The following is a 20,812-nucleotide window of genomic DNA, read 5'->3' as shown; positions in this document are numbered from 1 at the left end:
GCCTGGCAATGCCAGATGCCCCTTCACAGTAACAGGGCCTCTGGGGCAGCTCCAGTGGGGTCGGGCTCGGCCCAGGTGCTGCTCAGAGGCCCAGGCTTCCTCAGTGGCTAAAAATGGTGCAAAGTGAGGTCATTCTCATTAATGAATGTGGGGATAATGAGGAAAAAGACACTCTGGAGGACCAAATGTGTATATTCTAGCTTTCCCTCTCTATGGCCAGGCGGCGGCCATTTTGTGGCAGGCGAAGGCAGTCACTCTACCCGCCCACCCTTGTGCTTAATGTCCCTGGGCGTGCTGCATGAGGTATCTTTATGGTCACTGGTGTGGTAGGAGTGCTAGGGCGCCATGTTGGGGAGGACCCCGTGTGGACATTCTAGCCCGCTATCTCCGCACTCTATGCTGCACACTGGCCTCCATGTTGTGGAGGACCGCAGAGAGCTAGGCACTCTAGCTCATCGCAGCCCGCCTCTCTATGGTCCCATGGAGCCTCTCTAGGCAGCCACGTCCGGGCTCCGTGGCTCCAGCGCCCGGGCGCGGGGCCCTGGCAGGGGTGGGCGGCGAGTCCCGGCTCCCACCAGGGGGCGGGAACGGGGGGGGATCGAGGGCCACGCCCCCGAACTAGGGATTGGGTCAAAGGTCAGGGGCGGGGCGAGGTGGCGGGGGCTCAGGGCACGGCACGGCCCGGGCCATGGAGCAGACGCAGCTGCTGCAGTGGGAGGAGGAGCAGGAGGACGAGGCCCCCGCGGACCCCGGGCGCCCCGTGGGGAGGCTGCGGGTGCTGGGGGGCCGCCACGGCCCGGAGAGAGGTAGGAGCCCCGATGTCCGTTGGGCGCAGGCGTGCGGGGGCGGGAAGGGACGCCCAGTCCAGTCCAGTCCAGCCCAGCCCCTGCTCCCAGCAGGACCAGCCCCAACTAGACCGTCTCAGCCGGGTCTTAAACATCTCCAGGGATGGAGACTCCACCGCCTCGTCCCCAGGACCCCTTGCTGCACCTGGAGCCCCTCGCTCCTTGTCCTGTCGTCTGCCCCCACTGAGCACCAGCCGGCTCCACCCTCCTTGCAGCCCCCCTGCAGGGAGTTGAGGGCTGCTGTCAAATCCCCCCCCTTGGTCTTTTCTCCTCTAGACTCAATGAGCCCAGTTCCCTCCGCCTCTCCTCGCAGGCTGTGCGCCCCAGCCTCCCAGCCGTTTTCATCGGCCTCCGCTGGACTCTCTCCAGCTTGTCCACATCCTTGCTGGAGTGGGGGGCCACAACTGGACACGGTTTTGGACTGGTGCCAGGGGTGGGGACCCCGCTATACGAGGAACCCGGCACCTGGGGGTAACCCCACTGCCTGAGGAAGCTGGTGTCCAGGGTGATTCATGACAAAGGCATTATTTCCTGGGGTTCAAGCCCATTCCAGCTGGGGCCAGATGTGGGGCTCATGTCCCCAGGGGAGAGCCTGCCGAACGGCTGGGTTCCCTGGGAGGGGAGAGGAGGGGGGCTGGATCCTCTGGGAGAGGAGCGGGGGCAGGTGGATTAGACCAGGGAGGGGCTGGGAGCTGAGATGCCTGCGTTTTATGGGAGAGGAGTGGTGCACACGCATGCACACGTATGTGTGGTTGGGCAGTAGAAGGGGGTTGGGAGCCTGGGTCCTCTCCCAGCACTGGGAGGAGAGTTGGGGCCTGGTCAGCTAGACCAAGGGGTTTGGCAACCCGGACACTTAGGTTCTCTGGAAAAGAGTCTGTGTTGTGAGGGCTGCGGGAGTGTCCATCTGTGCAAGTGAGCATCCCAGATGCTTGGGTTGAGTGTGCATACACGTGCATGTGTGTATGCACTGGCAGGGGTGGGAGTCTGGACCCTTCCCAGACACCTGGGCTTTCCCTTCACTCGCAGACATCTGGATCTACCCTGGTGAGAACGTGGTCGGACGTCTCCCCAGCTGCCCCGTGCACCTGCCGGTGCCCTCCGTGTCCAAGCTGCATGCAGTGATTGAAGCACCAAGGCCTGGGCCTGGATACCCACACCTGCTCTGGGACCGTGGCAGTCTCAATCGCACGCGGCGCGGCCGTGCCGTGCTCCAGCCCCACGTCCGCTACGCTCTGGCCCATGGCGACACCCTGCTGTTTGGCGACGTGGGCTGCCAGTACTTCCTGCTGCCCCCTGGGGAATCTGCAGCCTCCCCCCTGCACTGTCTGACCGTGGAGGAGACACCAACCCCATGCAGGCGTAGGATGGGTGCTGGGGCCCAGTTGGCTCAGGAGTCAGAGGTGAAGAAAAAAAGATGGCGTGGAGGTGAGTGGCAGGTTTTTCTAGGGTCTACAGTAACAAAGTGGATGGTGGTGGGGGTTACTGTAGGCCCTATAAACAACAAGGGAGCTGTGGGGAGGTTTGATAGAGTCCATTATAACATGAGGGATGGGGGGGGATTTTAGTAGGGCCTGTAGGAGGAGGGCTGGCAGGGGTGGTGGTGGAGTCCATAACAACAAGGGCTGGGTGGGTGGGTTGGTAGGGCCTATACAAGGAGCTGGGTGCATTCTGGTAGGACCTATAACAACAAGGGGGCTTTGGAGGCTTTGGTAGGGCCTGTAACAACAGGGAGCTCCCTGGTGTGTGTGTGGGGGGGGAGGAAGGGAGATGGTTGTAGGCCCTACAATAAGACGATGGCTGTGGGCGGGGCTGAGGCTGGTACTTCTTGAAGGTCCTATCATAACAAAGGGGCTAGGGCTGGCGTTGTGGCAGTGTAATAAGTGGGCCAGTCCAGGGCGTGTAAACATTGGCCCGCTCACTTGTCCTGGGCAGTCCACCCACCTGCCTCCCCTGCCGCACTTTTGATGTCTTTGTTTTTCCCAGGTGGGAGGCTACCCATTTCATTGCCAAGGGCGCATACACAGCTTTGAGCCTTCCCTTGTATCCCATGCCTCGTAGCTGACATTCACAAATGCTCCTGACTCCCTTGCTGAGCTGTACCACCTGGCGTCACCCGGTCTAGAAATCCCTGGGCCTCCACCTTGCAGCCCTCACTCCCTGGGCCCCCGGAGCCTCAACACCCGGCTCCTTAGTGAGCCTCAGGCCTCACTTAGTGTACCTAGGCTGCATCCAGGCCCCCTTCTCATGGCCTGGACCCCACCTCAGGCTCCACACAGTGGGCCTTGGCCCTGCACATTTCTGTTGGGGTGTGCTCCCCTAGCCTTTTCCCTCCACAGGGTCACCCACACGGCAGCAGGGGCTGAGGCTTTCTGGCACCTCATACTCGCGCTTCACTGGGGAGGCACAAGTGTGGCAATTCTTAGAAGTTGCCCCACTGCACCATCCTCCTCAGCAGGGCATAGTTTTAAGCTCTAGGAACCTCCTCCATCCCTAGTCCCTGCTCTGTACCTCCAAGCTGTTCCAGGAACAGAAGCTGGCTGGGTGACATTGCTCCTTCAGCCCCTGCAGCAATTGCTTGTATTGCTCTGGGGCCTTGCCTTATACCCAGGCTCTCCACCAATCAGGCAGCCTTCTGTCTGACATGTGACCACCTGCTTGGGCCTACTCCCACCTGCGGGCTGTTTGCTCAAACCCCTGTGGGTGACAGGCACACCCTGTGCTCCGTCACAGCTAGGCCCTATAATAACTTGGGAACCAGGGCTGAGGTTAAGGCTGGTTTGGGGGGGCCCTAGTTGGAGCCAGGGAGGGGACTGCAGGTTTTTTTGGCCTTATAACGGTGGGGGCAGGGAGCGGATGATGGCTGTGCCCCAGGCCCCAGCCCTACACTGTCACTGACCTGTCATCCTGGCCCCTGCCCCTCCAGCCACTACCCCATCCCATCTGCCCAGATGTGCCCTGCCCAGGGGGGTTCTGGCCAGTCTCTATGGAGACCCCACCTGCCTGCTCCGTCCGGCACCCCTGGTGGTGGATGCAGGGCAGATGGGCCAGGGTGCCTGGGCAACGGGCCCGATCCAGCAGCAGTGGTAAAACTAGCAGTGGCATTTGGAAGAAGCCACCGCCGTATGGGCTGCTGGAAAGTGGAGGCTGGCTGCCACGCCACCCCCACTTCCACACCACTCTGCGCGTGGGAGGAGCAGAACTGGCTGCACACCCCCTGGCCCCGGCTTCCCCTTGGCTCACGCAGGACCAAGGTACCCACTGGCCCATGGACCATATTTGGCCACCTTTGCCCTATATCATTACAATGGAGTTGGGCTGGACTTGGGTTTGTGTTAGGTAGATAATGACAGAGGTGTTGCTCCTAGAATTCGTCTTACCAGAGACCCCCAAGGCTTGACACGGCCCCTTGTCCGATTTGGTATCAAGCTAACTTTAATAGCAATCCCTAGGCTTTATCATATGTTTCCTTCCCATAATACAACCTGGCAAGGGGTTTCTTCAGATGTTACAGCAGCAACCTTCAGTGGTACTGGCCTCAGATTCTCTGCTGGGTGTGTGGGATGTTAGTTTCTGGATTCTTTGTTGTTCGAACAAGAATTTCAAGGTTGCTCCTGTCTCCCCAGGGTGGCAACACAAACGCACACTGTCTCTTTGTTTGTCCACTACTTTTGTAACTTTCTCACTTCAAATTGTCCGTTCTCAAGTTTCTTACCTCATCTTTGTAGATAAGGTGCTCCAATCCTGTTCCTTTTTTGGTTTCTTTTCCTTTTTTAGGGAACCTACTGTCTCTGGTTAGCCCACTGTACCAGTCATAGCACTCATTTTTCCCAGTGCCTTATGATGCACTCTGTATAATTTAGTTGCTTAGTCCTGGGAAGGCCTAAAGTTATACTAAGAGTGTGTTTGCCTGCTACAAGAGGAGCCAGCTCAGGACTGGGTGGTTTTGTAGGCCCTACAATAACAAAGCAGCCGGGCTTAGGGCTGGGACTTGTTTTAGGTCCTATAGTAACAGTGGAGGCGGGGCTGGGGCTTAGACTGGAGCATGTTTGAGGCCCTATAATAACAAAGGAGCTAGGTTTGAGGGTGTGGCCAGAGCTGAGGGTTTGTACTGACCCTATAATAAGGAGGCTGGGGTTGGATTTTTTATAGGCCATACGACAACAATGGAGCCGGGGCTGGAACTGGGGTTTTCTGTAGACCCTATAATAACAAGGGAGCCCAGGGCTGGTGCTGGGCGTTTTTGTCGGCCCTATAATATCAAGAGAGTTGGATCTGGGGCCAGGGTTTTTGTAGGATCTATAATAGTGCTGGAGCTGGGTCTTTCGGTAGGCCCTACAAGAACAAGCAGATCCCAGTAGGAGTAGGGGGGCTGGGGCTGATCAGGGTGTTTGGGTGCACAGACCCCACATCCTGCCCCTTCCCCCATCCCGGTATCAGGTTCTCCCCAGCTGACACCTGCCTGTTCCCATCCAGGGTCAGAGGCCTGCACACAGGGCAGCGGCAGCCTAGGATCTCCACCCCCCAACACCGTGGTGCCTGAGAGGTATGTGTCCAGATGCCTGGGATCTCTGGGAGGGGCCTGGGGGTTGGGGTGGAAACGGGGGTGCTGGGAACCCAGATGGCTGGGTTTTGTCTGCGGGGAGTGGGGACTGAGTTGTGAGAGCAGGGGGAGCATGAACACCTGGATTCCCTGGGAGGAGAGATGAAGGGTTGTGGGGTGAGTCTAAGGGGATGGGAGCCTGGACACCTGGGTTTTCTGACCCGCCCTATGCCCCTGACCCTCTAGTGACGAGGAAGCTGAGGATGCCCCCAGCCCTTCCTCCCACCTCTGCTTCAATACCCAAGGAGGGGCAGCGACACCGAGGGGCTGGGCACCTCCCTCTGCCCCAGAGTTGCTGGATGTGGAGCCCCCAAGCCAGGATCCAGATGTGCCGGGATCAAAGACCTGTGGTTGGGAGCTCCTGGCGGGGGACATACACATGGACACAGAGGGGACCAAGGATCCAGATGTTGTAGGTTCACAGAGCCGTCTGTCTGTGATTGAAGTGGCTGGCAACACAGGTACGCAAGACAGAGAGGGGAATCCAGATATTGTGGTTTCCCAGGGCCGACGGTCCTCCTCGGAAGCAGACAGCAATCCAGATGTGGAGGATGGGTTTGGGGTTCCAGATGTTGTAGGTCCACCAAGCCATCAGCCTGCCATTGAGGTGTGCAGCGACACAGCTGTGGAATACGTTAACAGGAAGCCAAGTGTTGAGGTTCCCCAGAGCTGTCAGCCTGCTGTCCAAGCGGCGAGTGACACACATGTGGAAGTCGAGGGTGGGTTTCCAGATGTTGTAGATTCACAGAACCGTCGGTCCACCGGGGAGGTAAGCAGCAAAACAGCTGCAGAGAATGGAGATGGGAATCCAGATGTTGAGGTTCTCCAGAGTCCTCATCTAACTGTTGAGGTGGGCAGAGACACAGATGTGGAGGATGGTGATGGGATTCCAGATGTTGTGGTTGCCCAGAGCCATCGGCTCGCCATTAAGGTGGGCAGTAACACAGCTGCAGATAATGGTGATGGAAATCCAGAAGTTGAGGATCTTCAGAGCTTTCGGCCAGCTGTTGCTGCGAACAGTGACACAGATGTGGAGGAGATGGATGGAAATCCAGATGTAGCTGGTACCCAGAGGCATCGACTGGACCTTGAAGTGGGCAGTGATACTGATGTGGAAGAGGCAGATGGGCATTCAGATGTTGCAGGACCTCAGAGCCATCAGCCCTCCATGAAGCGGGGTAGCCATACAGCTACAGAGAACGTTGGTGGGAATTCAGGTGTTGTGGTTCCCCAGGACTGTCGGCCAGCCGATAAAGTGGGAAGCAGTACAGATGTGGAGGATGGCAATAAGATTCCAGATGTTGTAGGTCCACATAACCATCAGCCTGCCACTAAGGCATGCAGCGACACACCTGTGGAAAACAGTGATGTGAATCCTGATGTTGAGGCTCTCCAAAGCCATCAGCTGGCCTTTGAAGTGGGCTGTGACACAGATGTGGAGGACAGTGATGGGATTCCTGATGTTGTAGGTTCACAGAGCTGTTGGCCCACTGTGAAGGTGGGCAGGAACAGAGCTGTAAAGAACGGTGATGGAAATCCAGATGTTGTGGCTGCCCAGAGCACTTGGCCCACTGTTGAGGTGGACAGTGATACAGATGTGGAGGACAATGACAGGATTCCAGATGTGGCAGGGCCCCAGAACCATCGGGCAGCCACTAAGGTGGGCAGCGACACAGCTGTGGAGCGCATTAATGGGAATCCAGACATTGAGGTTCTCCAGGGCCATCAGCCCGCAATTGGGATGGACAGTGATACGGATGTGGAGGATGGGGATGGGATTCCAGATGTTGTAGGTCCCCAGAGCCATCAGCCTGCCACTAAGGTGGGCGGCAACCTAGATGTGGAGAATGTGAATGGGAAGCTAGATGTTCAAGTTCCCCAGGGCCATCAATCCAACGTCAGGGTGGACAGTGATACAGATGTGGAAGGTGGGGATGGAATTCCAGATGTTATAGGTTCCCAGCGCCATCAGCCTGCCACTAAGGTGGGTGGCAACCCAGCTGTGGAGAACGATGGGAACCCAGATGTTGAAGTTCTCCAGAGCTGTTGGCCCACTGTCGAGATGGACAGTGATACAGATGTGGAGGATGGTGATGGGCTTCCAGATGTGACAGGTCCCCAGAGCCATCGACCTGCCTTTAAAGCGGACAGCGACACCGATGTGGAGGTGGATGAGATTCCAGATGTTGTGGGTCCACCCAGGCATCAGCCAGCTGTTGAGGTGGCCAGCGACACAAATGTGGAGGATAGTGATGGGAATCCAGAAGTGGGAGTAGTGGCCAAACCGGCTGCAGCACCTCCCCAGGCTCTCCAGCCCCTCGAACCTGGGGCTCCTGATCCAGATGTGGAGGCCCCCCAGCCCCACTCATCCCCTTGGCCAGCATCTGGGGACAACAGTGAAACTGATGCCAAGGGTGAGTGAGGGGACTGCCTCCTGCCCCCCATCCCTGCCCGCACCCAGATGCCTGGGCTCTGTCCTCTATCCCCTGGGCAAGGGCCCTCTATGACCCTCCCCTTCCCTCCTGGAGGCCTGGGTTCCACCCCCATCCCTGTGGGGAGGGCCTTGAATGGCTGCCCCTCCACCAGACACCTGGGTTCCAGACCCTCATCCACCCCCGCGCACCTGGGTTCCCGGAGTTCAGTACCCACTGCCACCAGATTTGATGGGTTTGGTGGACGCAAGCCGGCAGGGTGCCTTGGAGTGCACGCTGGGATAGCACCACAGCCTCCCTCTCACTCCCTTGCAGATGACCCTGACCTGGCACTGCAGGCCACCCAGTGCTACCTGGACAGCAAGGCTGGAGCCTCTGGTAGGATGCCTGGGTTTCTCTCCGGGTTGGGGTGGTGGAGGGGGGCTGAGAGTCCAGATGCCTGGATTAGCTGGGAGGGGAGTGGGGACTGGTGGGTATAAGCAGGGGGGTTGGGAGCCCGGACACCTGGGTCTCTCACTCTCCTTGTGGGTATCCCCGCTGCCACCCATGTCCCACATTGTGGTGAGGGTGGAGGGGTGCAAAATGGGGGATTGTGGGTAGTTCCCCTCCCCAGCAGTCCCCAGCCTGGAGGAAGAGGCCACCCAGAGGTTCTCCCAGGAGCGGGCTGGGAGCCCGGACATCTGGGTTCTCTGTCTGGGTCCTGGGCACCTGGGACAGGGCAGCGCTGGACACAGCTTCTGTGTAGGGGGAGCTGGGTTTTCCATGGGCACATACCTGGGTACCCTGAACCGCTGGCTTCTGTGTTTCTGCCCATCTGCCCTGAGTGCCTGGGCTCTGGATGCCTCACCTGGAAAGGGACAGAAGCACTGGGTAAAGCAGAGTTCAGGTCAGAGCCACCCTTGAGGGAGGGGGAGACAAGCTGGGGAGGAACCCAGGTGTCCCGGCTCCCAGCTTTCCCCTGCTCTCGTTCCCCTGCCCAGAGATCCCAGGCATCCCTCTGGGCTCTTACCCCGCACCCCATCTAGCCCCTTAGCTCCCTCTTCCCCTACTAAGGACCCCCGAATCCATGCTCCCAACCCCCCCGGCTCTTACCCCCCAGCCCTTCCCAGAGAGCCCGGGCTCTTGGCCCTGCCCCCCCCCCCCGACTGGGGCTGGCCGTGTAGCAGCGCGGGCGCAGGGTGGGGCTGGGAGCCGGGTCTCCTGGTGAGCATGGGGGGCTGGTAGGTGAGCTGGAAGCAGCCCTGGCCCCAGGCCTTGATGGTTGGGGGCAGCCCCTGGCCAGTAGGCTGCCTAGCAACACTGGAATGACCCTCGTGTCTCCTAGCAACACTGGGACACAACACAGGGTATCCTAGGCAGCTCTAGTCAGCAGGCTGTTGCCTAGTAACAGAGCAGTTGGCCCACTGTTGAGTAACACTGAGATCCCCCTTCGTGGTATCCAGGGCAGCCCTAGTAACCAGTCCGTTGCCTGGCAACACCAGATGCCCCTTCATGGTACCAGGACCTTTGGGGTCCGCCCTGGGCTAGGCTTCCTCAGTGGCTAAAATTGGCTGCAAGGTGAGGTCATTCTCATTATGAATGGGGGGATAATGAGGTAGAAGATACGCTTTGGAGGATCAAGTGTGTGCACTCTAGCCTTCGCTCTCTATGGTCGGGCGGTGGTCATTTTGTGCCGGGCTCAAAGCGGGCGCTCTAGCCCTGCTTTCTCCCCTTAATATCCCTGGGTAGTCTACGTGAGGTATCTGTGGTCATTCGCGAGGTAGAAGGGCAGGGACGCCATGTTGTGGAGGAGCTAATATGGGCACTCTAGCCTGGCGCCCGGTTTCCTCTTTATGGCTCAGCCGCGCCATGTTGAGGAGGACTGCAGAGAGCTAGCCGCTCTAGGCCGGCGCAACCAATCTCTGTGGTCCCGTGGCGCCTTTCTAGGCGCCCACATCCAGGCTCTGTGGCTTCAGCGCCTAAGCGCGGGGAATTTAAAGGGCCACGGCCCCAAAATAGGGCGTGGGTCAGAAGTCACGGGCGGGGCTGGCTTGAGCTGCCCCCGCCCGGGCCATGGAGCAGACGCAGCTGCTGCAGTGGGAGGAGGAGCAGGAGGACGAGGCCCCCGCGGACCCCGGGCGCCCCGTGGGGAGGCTGCGGGTGCTGGGGGGCCGCCACGGCCCGGAGAGAGGTAGGACCCCCCCCCCCCCGGCGGGGTCCCGTGGTCTGGGCGGTCCCTGATGTCTCGTGGGCCGCAGGTGTTGGGGTAAGCTCCATGTCCAAGGGCCCCGGGTGTCCGGGGGAGCCTGGACACTTGGGGTCTGTGTGTTGTGGGAGTGGGGGTATGTGTCTGTGCCTGAGCGTGTGAGTGAGCATCCCGGACACTGGGGGTGTGTGTGTGCGCGCGCGCGCACCAGTGGGGATGAGAGCCTGCATGACTGGGTCCCTCCAGACACCTGGGCTCTCCGCCTTCCTCGCAGACGTCTGGATCTACCCCGGCGAGAACGCGGTGGGCCGCCTCCCCAGCTGCCCCGTGCACCTGCCGGCGCCCTCGGTGTCGAAGGTCCACGCGGTGATCGAAACGCCAGGGCCTCGGCCCGGACACCCGCACCTGCTCTGGGACCGCGGCAGCCTCAATCGCACGCGGCGCGGCCGTGCCGTGCTCCAGCCCCACGTCCGCTATGCCCTGGCCCATGGCGACACCCTGCTCTTCGGTGACGTGGGCTGCCAGTACTTCCTGCTGCCCCCGGGGCAAGCCGCAGCCTCCCCCCTGCCCTGTGTGGCCGTGGAGGAGACGCCAACCCCGGGCAGGCGTAGGGCAGGCGCCGGGGCCCTGTTGGCTCAGAGCTCGGAAGAGGAGAAGGCAAGACCACACGTAGGTGAGGAGAGGGGGCGTTTCTAAGGCCTGCAATAAAGAAGAGGGTGGGAGTTATGGTAGGCCCTATAATAACAAGGGAGCTCTGGGGAGGTTTGGTAGGGTCAATTATAACATGAAGGATGGGGGGTGGATTTCAGTAGGGCCTGTAGTAGGAGGACTGGCGGGGGTGGTGGTGGAGTCTGTAACAACAAGGGCTGGGGGGTTTGGGTAGGGTGTGTAATAACAAGAAGCTGGGCTGGGGGGTTGGTAGGGCCTAACAAGGGGCTGGGTGGAATCTGGTAGGACCTAAAATAACAAGGGGGCTTGAGAGGCTTTGGTAGGGCCTGTAACAACAGGGGGGGGCTGTGCGTGTGTGTGTGGGGGGGGGGGGGGGGGGGGCTGTAGGGCCTATTGGAGCAAAGGGGCTTGGGGGGAGGGGAGTTGTAGGCTCTACAGTAAGAAGAGGGCTGGGGGTGGGGCTGAGGCTGGGGTATCTTGTAGGTCATATAATAACATTAGATCAGGGTTGCGGCAGGAGTTTGAGGTTTTGGCAGGACCTATAATAATATGGGAGTTGGGGCTGGGCTGGGCTGGGCTGGGCTGGGGGCACCAGTCAGCCCTAGAACAACAATGGAGCTGGGGGGGGCGGGGGACGATGATGACAACAACTGTGGGGTTTGTTTGTTTTTGCTTTGCTTGGGTGTTTTTTGCCCCTATAATGGTGGGGGCAGGGAACAGGTGGCAGCTCTGCCCTGGGACCTGGCCCTGCATTGTCACTGCTTTGCCATTCTGTACCCTGCCCATGGGGGTCCTGGCCAGTCTCCATGGAGACCCTGCCTGCCTGCCTGCTTTGTCCAGCACCCCTGGGCAGTGGGGCCAATCCGGCAGCAGTGGTGAAACTGGTGGTGGCATCTGGAAGAAGCCGCCACTGTGTGGGCTGCTGGGAAGTGGAGTCTGGCTGCTAAGCCACCCCCACCTTCACGCTGCTGTGCGCCCAGGGGCAGTGGGACCAACTATGCCCCACGGCTCAGGCAGGTCCAAGGTGCCCACAGGCCATATTTTGCCCCTCTCTGCCCTCTAATAACCGTGGAGTTGGGCTGGGCTGAGGTGTTTTTTGGCAGCTGTATAATAACAGAGGAGCCAGGCCAGGACTGTGGGGGGGAGTTGTAGGCCCTACAGTAAGAAAGCAGCTGAGCTTTTATAGGCTGTACAACAGCAGTGGAATTGGGGCTGGAGCTGGTGTTTTCTGTAGGCCCTATAACAAGGGAGCCCAGGGCTGGCGCTGGGTGTTTTTTGTTGGCCCATAATGCCAAAAGAGTCGCAGCTAGGGTCAGGGTTTTTGCAGGACTTTTAAGACCTGGGGCTGGGTGTTTTGGTAACCCCTACTCGGTAGGAGTAGGGGGGCTGGGGCTGATCAGGGTGTTTGGGTGCAGAGGCCCCACGTCCTGCCCTGCACCCCCATCCCAGTCTCCTGGGTTCTCCCCAGCTGACACCTCCCTGCTCCCATCCAGGGTCAGAGGCCTCCACGCGGGGCAGCGGCAGCCTAGGATCTCCACCCCACAACACCGTGGTGCCTGAGAGGTATGTGCCCGGGTGCCTGGGAAGGGCCTGGGAGCTGGGTTGGGAATGGGGGAGCTGGGAACCTGAATTCCTGAGTTCTCTGGGGGGAGCAGGGAGGGTTGGGAGCATGGATGCCTGGATTCCCTGGGAGGGGAGTTCAGGGACTGGGGGGTGAGCCCAAGGGGCTCAGAGTCTGGACACCTGGGTTTTCTGACCCACCATATGCCCCCCTACCCCTAGCGACGAAGAAACTGAGGATGCCCCCAGCCTCTCTCCCCACCTCTGCTTCAATACTCCAGGGGGTGCAGCAACATCAGGGGGGCAGACACCTCCCCCTGCCCCAGAGCCACCAGATGTGGAGCCCCTAGGCCAGGATCCAGATGTTCCTGGACCAAAGACCTGTGGATGGGAGCTCCTGGCGGGGGGCAGATGTACAGACACAAAGGGGACCAAGGATCCAGATGTGGGTTCCCAGAGCCATCAGCCAGCTGTGGAGGTGGGCAGCATCATGGATGTGGAGGATGGTGACAGGCTTTCAGATGTGACAGATCCCCAGAGCAGCCAGCCTGCCTTTAAAGCGGACAGCGACACTGATGTAGAGGAGATTCCAGATGTTGTAGGTCCACCCAGCCATCAGCCAGCTGTTGAGGTGGGCAGTGACACTGATGTGGAGGATGGTGACAGGAATCCAGAGGTGGGGGTGGCAGCCCAACTGACTGCAGCATCTCCCCGGGCTCTCGAGCCCCTTGCACTTGGAGCTCCTGATCCAGATTTGGAGGCCCCCCAGCCCCGCCCATCCTCTTGGCCATCATCTGGGGACGACAGTGAGACTGATGCGGAAGGTGAGTGATAAGACCTCGCCCTGCCCGGTTCTGTCCTCTTATCCCCTGGGCAAGGGTCCTGAATGACCCTCCCCCTCCCTCCTGAAGGCCTGGGTTCCACCCCCATCCCTGGCGCAAGGGCCTTTGAATGGCTGCCCCTCCGCCGGACACCTGAGTTCCCGACCCTCATCCACCCCCGGACACCTGGGTTCCCAAAGTCGAGCACCCGCTGCCACCAGCTTTGATGCCTGGGTTTGGTGGGCGCACGCTGCCCTGCAGTGCATGCGGGGATAGCGCTAGGACTTCCGTCTCACCCTTTCTCTTTCTGCCCCACTCCCCCTCCCCCCCGCAGATGACCCCAACCTGGCATTGGAGGCCACCCAGTGCTACGTGGGCAACGAGGCTGGAGCCCCCGGTAGGATACCTGGAGTCTCTCTGAGTTGCGGGGGGAAGGAGAGGCTGGGAGCCCGGACACCTGGGTTCTCTCGGAGGGTTGGGAGGCCGGTGGGTTAGAGTAGGGGGCTGGGAGCCTGGACACCTGGGTTCTCTCTCCCCCTGCCACTGGTGTCCCCACATTGTGGAGGGGGGGCAACATGGGGGATTGTGGGTAATTCCCCTACCTTCCCCCTTCCCTGCAGCCCCCGGCCTGGAGGAAGAGGAGGCCACCCAGAGGTTCTCCTTCGGGACCCAGTGCCGGGCAGGGGAAGGTGAGTGAGGAGTTGCATGGTGCCGCCCAAGGGGGTGGAGTTAGCCCCAGTGGGGGCGGGGTCTGGCTGGGGGTGGAGCCAGTGACCCACTGGATGGGGTGCTGGGTGGGAGGAGGGGTTTAACACCCCAGGGTCACATGATGTAGCCCAAGTGGGGGGTGGAACTGACCACCGGGCTGGTCCCATGAAAGGGGTGGAGCTAATGACCCCTGCAGGGCAGGTTTACTGCGCAAGCCCTCAGTCCCACACCCTGGGGTGCCTCCACCCTGACCCTATGGCCCAGGGGGGCAGGGCCTTCGAGTGGGGTGGAGCTAATGACTGACTACCTGGGCGCGGAGCTCCAGGTCTCCCTACCACCTCCATGATGTCGCTGCTCCTGCTGGGGGCAGAAGGTTCCCTGACGGCCATCTTGGATCTAGCACCAAGTGGGGGAGGTTCCCTTGTGGCCATCTTGGATTTGACACCAATAAAGAGCGGGGCGTGGGACTTGCTGGCAGCCGTCTGGGATTAGACATGCCTGCGGTGGCAATTCTCTGGTGGCCATCTTGGATTTTGCACCAGCATGGGGAGGTATCCCTGTGGCCATCTTGGATTTAAAGCCCTTAGTGAGGGTGTCTCCTGGCAGACATCTTGGACTTGCTACCACCACAGATGGGGAGGTCCATCGTGGCTATCTGGGATTTGATGCCAGTGAAAGGGGGCTGCTGCAAAGGATTCTGGGAAGTGGCAGACTAACAGGCCTGGGCTATAGGGCCCCACTAGGGATGTGGACGGGGACCCGGGAGCCCCGTCTCCTGGGTCCACTCTCTGTCTTCCCTCCCATTTTCCAGTGGAGTCAGACGAGGAGCTCTACGTGGAACAGGCCACCCAGGCCTTCGTTGCCCAGGAGGAGGAGATGCAGCCCCTGCCCATGGCACCGCCCCCAGCACCGCCCCCGGCACCTGGGGGAAAGCAGCACCCACCCAGTGGGGCCACGTTGGAGCCCCCAGATGGCACCAGACTGGAGCCCACCCCGAAGCCAGAGGAGGAGACTCAGCCTGTGGCACCAGGCCGTGGCACCCCACACGGGCCCAGCCCAGCACTGCAGGGTGAAGAGTGGTGGGGGGGTGTATGTGTGCACATCCTGGACACCTGGGTTCTGTGCGGGTGTTCCTGTCCTGAGTGCCTGGGGGGGGTCCTACACGCCTGGGGTGGGTGTGGCGTAGCTCATGTACCGCGTACGTGGGCTGGCTCTCCAGCCCCAGGAGGGGAGTTATGGGGTTGGCAGTCTGGATGTCTGGGTTCTCTGGGTGGGGGGCGAGGGCTGAAGGTTGTTAAACCAGGGGGGCTGGGAGCCGAGACGCATGGGTTCTCCACACCCTGTGAGGCGGGCAGGTGGGTGCATGCAGGGGAGCTCCCTGGCTGGGGAGGCGGCAGGACTGACCCTTGTGTTCTCCTCTTCTAGGCCCTGTGGACGGGGAGCCAGGGAGGCTGCAGCTGGAGGGCACCAGGGCCGTCCCCTCACTTGCAGAGCCCCAGCTTGGGGACAGCACTGAGGTGAGTGCTGCCCCAGCTCCACCCCCACACCCCTCCTGGAGCTGGAAAGACCCCAGGCATCTGGGCTCTGAGCATATCCTGCTCTCACCAACCAGTTGTTTTTTTTTCTTTCCTCTCTGGGAAATGGAGAGAACCCAGGGGTCTGGGCTGCCTTTTACACGTCCCCCCCACACCCCCCAGGTCTAGCCCACCTGCCCTGCTTGCTTCCCAGAGCAGGGGAAGAAGCCAGGCATCTGGGCTCCCAGCTTTCGCTCATAACCCTCGCTCCACTCCCAGAGCCAGGGGGCGGAGAACCCAGGTGTCTGTGCCCACGGTCTCTCATCTCTCCCTTTGTTGTCTCAGGTCCCAGCAACCCCAGAAGAGGAGGCGGCAGCTCTGGCTGCTAGGAGGCGCCGCAGCCTGCGCTCAAGCTCTGCCCCGAGCCCTGCCCCCGCCCCTGCCCCCGCCCCCACCACTGCCCCTGTCCTTCGACGCAGCCAGCGGCGCCGGGCAGAGGCCACCCCACCAAAGCCTCCCCAGAGGCACAGAACCCAGGGCTCAAGTGGTCTCAAGGCCCCAGGGGATGCTGGGAGCAAGGCCAGGGCCCCAGAGGATGCTGAGAGAGAGGCCAGCCAAAGCAAGGTGTGACTCGGGCCTGCCGGGGCAGGGCATGAAGGGGCATGGTCTAAATTGGGGGGGTGGAGCTTGGCTCATTTGTATGGTCTCCTGACATGGGTGGAGCCTGAATCCAAGAAGGGGCAGGGCGTGAGCATGGCTTCATGACGGTGGCGCCTGAGTCTTGGAAGGTGGTGGGACTTCGAGCTGGCTGTGGGAGGGCTTGGCTATGCCAGGTCATGCCTGGTTGGCGGGGTGGGGAGCAAAAGAGATGAGGCCTCACTTGCTGGGGGAGGGGGTGAGGTCTCAGGCTGGGCGCAGGGCACGGGAAGGAGGAGGTGGGGCTTCTGAGGCAGTGGGCGGGGCTTGTTCTGGAGCAGGGGTTCTTACCCTCTCCCCTGCCCCACAGGAGCCGGAGCATCACCCAGAGACCCTGCGAGACCGCCCCACCCGCCAGCGGGCAGCCACCGCGCCCCGGGTATGAGGCTGGGGGTGGGGTCATAAAATGGGGTCATTTCCCCCCCCCACCTTTTAGGCCTTGGTAAAATTCCCTCCTGAGTTGCAAAGGGGGGAAGGTGCATGGATTGTACCACTTCCCGCTACTGGGATTTCGAGCCTGGGTGTGGGGCCTGTGGTGTGGTGGGTGGGGCCTAAGTGGCTGTGGGCGGGGCTTGGCTGTGCCAGGTCATGCCTGGTTGGCAGGGTGGGGAGCAAAAGAGATGAGGCCTCACTCACTGGGGGAAGGGGTGAGGTCTCAGGTTGGGGGCGGAGCATGGGAAGGAGGAGGTGGGGCTTCTGAGGTAGTGGGTGGGGCTTGTTCTGGAGCAGGGGTTCTTACCCTCTCCGCTGCCCCACAGGAGCCAGAGCATCACCCGGAGACCCTGCGAGACCGCCCCACCCGCCAGCGGGCAGCCACCGCGCCCCGGGTATGAGGCTGGGGGTGGGGTCATAAAATGGGGTCATTCCCCCACCTTTCAGGCCTTGGTAGGGTTGCCTCCTGAGTTGCAAAGAGGGGAGGTGCTTGGGTTGTACCACTTCCCCCTACTTGGGGTGGGGGTGGGGTGGAGATTAAGAATATGATTAGCAGTAGACTACCAAATCACAGTAGAGGGGGCATGAGTTGTACCACATGGCAAGGGTTACAGGAACTGCACCAACCAGCCCACCTTGTAGGGGAGGGGGTGTAAGTGAGGTTACACCAAGCTGTAAGGGAGTGGGGTAAGAAACGTAGCACCTTGTGGTTGGGGGGCAGGATTCTACCATAATGTCCTAGAGTTGAGGGATTGGGGGTGGGGATGGGGCTGTACCACTTTGTTCTGGAACTTGGTTGGGAGGAGAGGACTGTACCACCCTGTTTTGGGTGGGGAGGGGAAGGACTGTACCACCTGTCACAGATGGAGGTGGGGGGCAAGGATTTTAAGGTTTCACACCTGAGGGGTGGGAATGTACCACCCTGCCCTAGGGTGGGGCCGATAAGATGATCTCATTCCTGCAGATCTGAGATTATGACTGGCACCCTGTTTTTTGGGGGGGGGAGGGGTGACTGCACCATTATGTCCTGAGGGGGTTGGAGACTATACCACCCTGTCCCAAACCTCGGGGGTGTGAAGACTCTGCCACCTTGTCCTGAGCGTTGGTGAGGACTGTCTCGCCATCTCTGACCTAGGTGGGAGAAGACTATACCACTCTGTCCCAGACATGGGGGGCATGAGGACTGTACCATTCTCATGGGGCCGGGGGTGACAACTGCACCATCATCCCAAAGCTGTGGGGGAAGAGTTATGCTAGGTGTCCCAGACTTTGGGGGGGGGGGGAGGGGGCGATGACTATATGATGATGTTCCAGATCTGTGGGGGAAGGGAGGACTGTACCACCTGTTGGGGGCAGGCTCATGGCCAGGGCTGTGTGAGCCCCTCTGTCCCACAGGTGCTGTTCACAGGTGTGGTGGATGCGGCAGGTGAGCAAGCGGTGGTAGTGCTGGGCGGGACCTTGGCCGACTCTGTTTTCGAGTGCACCCACCTGGTGACCGACCGCGTCCGCCGCACGCTCAAATTCCTGTGTGCTCTTGCTCGCGGCGTTCCCATCGTCACCCCTGCCTGGCTTGACCAGGTACCAGTGGCCTCACTCCTGACCCACAGCGCCCCCTGACCTCCCACCCCTATTCAAATAGGGACCGAGAGAGACTGCAGGCAGGGCCTCGGAGTGGGTGGGGCTAAGGTGGGAGGTGGGGCTAGAGTGGGCGGGGCTGAGGTAGGGGTTGGCAGTGTTGGAGAGCAGGTGGCACTCGGAGTGGGTGGAGCCGAGCTAAGGCAGGGACAGGGCTAAGGTGGGGTGGGTGGAGCTATGGCTGGAATGGGCAGAACTAAGGGGGGGTAGGGGTGTTGGAGTGGGCGGGGCTACAGCCAGGAGTAGGCAGGCTTTAGAGAATGGTGGTATGGACAGTCTAGGAGGGGGCGGAGCTAGACTTGGGGTGGCGCTTGGGCAAGGCAGGGGCAGCGGGAGGGACTTTTTCTTGGGAGGGCCACTGCCTAGTCAAGCTGAGGGAGAAGAGAGGCCTGGTCATGACCCTGTTTCCTTGCCAGAGCAAGCGCAGCCACTGCTTCCTGGAGCCCAGCGGGTTCGTGGTTCAAGACCCAGAGCAGGAGGAGAACTTCGGGTTCAGCTTGACCCAGTCGCTGCGGCGGGCACGACGTGGGGCCTTGCTCCAGGTGGGTGCCCAAGTTCCCTCTTATACCCCCGGCCAGGCAGCCTTTGGGTCTCCATCCCCTCCCCCCTTTTTAAGTGTTCCCATCTCCTTCAGAGGGTCCGCCCCCAGCTTTGAGGGTTTGCCTGTCTGACTAGGCAACCCCACCCCACCCTTTCCTAGGCTCCACCCCCTCATGCCCCATTGCCTCTTCCGCCTGCTGAAGAAGCCCTGTCCCTCCGTCAGGCCGTGCCCCCTTTTCAGGTAATGATGGGGAATCCCTGCCAGCCTTAGACCCAGCCTCCTTTCCAGACCCTGTAGACCAGTGGTCTCCAGCCTTTTTAAGTAGAAGATCACCTTTTGGCATTTAAAAGCAAACCAAGATCTAACCCCGCCCCCCCACCCCTGCCCAGCAGGTAAGTCTGTGGGGAGGGAAGGAGAAGGGGAGATTGAGGCAGAGGGAGAGCAGATGATTATTTAGCGGTGCGCCTCCCCAGCAAGCAAGTCAGTGGGAGAAGGACACCCGAAAATTCCCCGTAGCCCCGTCCCAGCACTGCCGTCCTGCTTAGCCTGAGCAGTGCGTGGCACTGCCACACCTGCTTGGGGAGGGGAAAGCAGCACCACGCTCTGCTTGGTCCGGGTGGCAGTGCTGGTGCTGGGAGCAGAGGCTCTGGTGAATTTTTCTGTGCCTGCAGCCCCCCTCATAGCTCTGCTCCCAGCGCTGCCCAGTGTGCAGATCCAGAGGCACCTGCCCCTTGTGCCCTCCAGGGCTGTGCACCCTCTTGGCTGTTGGCCTGTGCCCCCTCCTTCCTGCCTGAGCTGCCCTGCGTTTTTGGGGGTGAGGCACTTGCCCCCTGATCTGTGTGCGGTGGAGGCAGCTGTAGTTGCAGGCTTGGCTTTGCATCCCAAGCGTGGCTGCAGCTGGCCCCGGGAGCGGCCCAATGCCACGTGGTGCGTCCCGCCCCCAGGCTTAGCCTCATCCCCTGCCCACTTGGTGTGTAACATCAGGCCAGTCCCAGGCAGACTGTAGCAGGACTCGGGGCACAAAGCCCAGCCTGCAACTGTAGCTGAATGCACACAGAGAGGGGGGCACGTGCCCCTCAGGGCCTCCACTGGCGTGCGCACAGTGGCAAGAGCCCCCCTGCACCCCTGGACAAGCTGCCTGGGCTCCATCCTCTCACCACACGCCTGGCCGGGGCCCCACTCAATTTACCCCTGCTCCTGCCTCTGCAGCACCGTCCCTCACTGGGGCCTCAGTTGGGCTCCCCCCGCTTCCCTCCCCCACGGACTGATCTGCTGACTGGGGTTGGGGCATGTGTGTGCTTACCCCCCTTCCCCCCCCCCCCACCATGGGATAGACTTGAAGAGGCCTTGATCCACTGGTTGGTGACCACTGTTGTAGATCTAAGTAGCCCCACCCCCTTTTCAGATGTCATGGATCTGAGAAGCTCCACTCCTCCTTCCAGCTAGCATGGTGTCGGGTTGGTCCCTCTGACCTCTCTCTCCCTCCAGGGCTATGAGATCCACGTCACCCGCCATGTCCAGCCAGAGCCTGAGCGAATGAAAGAGTTAATAGTCTGCAGTGGGGGTCTCTTCCTACCCAGAATGCCGCGGGCCTACAAGGTGGGGGTTGCAGGTTGGGAGTGACAGGCATCATGGGTGGCAGGGAGCTGTGGGTTGGGAGTGAGGGGTACTGACGGGATGGGGGGGATGCGGGTCGGGAGTGAGGGGTACTGGCAGGGCTGCGGGGGTGGAGACTGCAGGTTGGGAATGAGGGGCACTGCCTGACCCCTACCTGGCGCCTCCACAGCCCAAGCGCCTGGTGCTCTCATGCGTTGCCGACCTGCCCTGCTGCCGCCCTGCCCTGGCCGTGGGTCTGCCTGTGGCCTCGGCGGAGTTCCTGCTCACCGGGGTCCTGAGGCAGGAGGCTGAGCTGGGCCCTTACTGCCTGGACCAACCCCAGCCACTGGCACAGCCAGCCCCCTCCACCCGGAAGAGGAAGGGAGCAGCTGGCTCCTCTGGAACCACCAAGCGCCGGCACTGACAGGGTTAATGCCCTGGGAGGTTGGGGGGGGGCTGTTCCTATAGATGACTATATTTTTCAATAAAGTGACTTTTGCAGGAAAAAAAGGTGTTGGTGTGAAGTGAGAGGGCAACTTAAAATAATACAGCCTTAAGTATTGCTAGCAATTTTTTTG

At 60.7% G+C, this 20,812-nt stretch overlaps 1 protein-coding gene across 2 annotated transcripts; it reads left to right on the top strand.

Moving 5' to 3' along the window:
- The first annotated feature begins 604 nt into the window (after positions 1–604).
- On the top strand, positions 605–20,744 carry LOC132243836 (mediator of DNA damage checkpoint protein 1-like). 2 transcript variants are annotated; one of them, XM_059714313.1, is made up of 19 exons: positions 605–806; positions 1,872–2,270; positions 5,319–5,388; positions 5,632–7,859; positions 8,193–8,255; positions 10,337–10,735; positions 12,225–12,294; positions 12,514–13,115; positions 13,447–13,509; positions 13,733–13,801; positions 14,632–14,889; positions 15,246–15,337; positions 15,680–15,958; positions 16,341–16,409; positions 16,789–16,857; positions 17,858–18,040; positions 18,514–18,639; positions 20,127–20,237; positions 20,425–20,744. In XM_059714313.1, exons 1-19 carry the CDS (start codon positions 689–691, stop codon positions 20,656–20,658), a joined length of 5,502 nt encoding a protein of 1,833 aa, XP_059570296.1. In that variant the 5' UTR covers positions 605–688; the 3' UTR covers positions 20,659–20,744. The 2 variants fall into 2 exon arrangements, with proteins under 2 accessions (XP_059570296.1, XP_059570295.1); XM_059714312.1 differs by having other exon boundaries at positions 17,819–18,040.
- Positions 20,745–20,812: the final 68 nt, after the last annotated feature.

The sequence above is a fragment of the Alligator mississippiensis genome, chromosome 11, assembly GCF_030867095.1.
Source record: "Alligator mississippiensis isolate rAllMis1 chromosome 11, rAllMis1, whole genome shotgun sequence".
NCBI lineage: Eukaryota > Metazoa > Chordata > Crocodylia > Alligatoridae > Alligator > Alligator mississippiensis.
Note: the sequence above shows the minus strand (reverse complement) of the source record. Positions and strands in the feature narration are given on the sequence as shown.

Excerpts from the sequence above, each read along its gene's own strand:
- LOC132243836 (XM_059714312.1), top strand. The coding sequence starts at position 689 with ATGGAGCAGACGCAGCTGCTGCAGTGGGAGGAGGAGCAGGAGGACGAG. Across the intron at positions 5,389-5,631 it reads AACACCGTGGTGCCTGAGAG|TGACGAGGAAGCTGAGGATG; the intron begins GTATGTGTCCAG and ends CTGACCCTCTAG. Across the intron at positions 16,410-16,788 it reads GGGCAGCCACCGCGCCCCGG|GAGCCAGAGCATCACCCGGA; the intron begins GTATGAGGCTGG and ends GCTGCCCCACAG.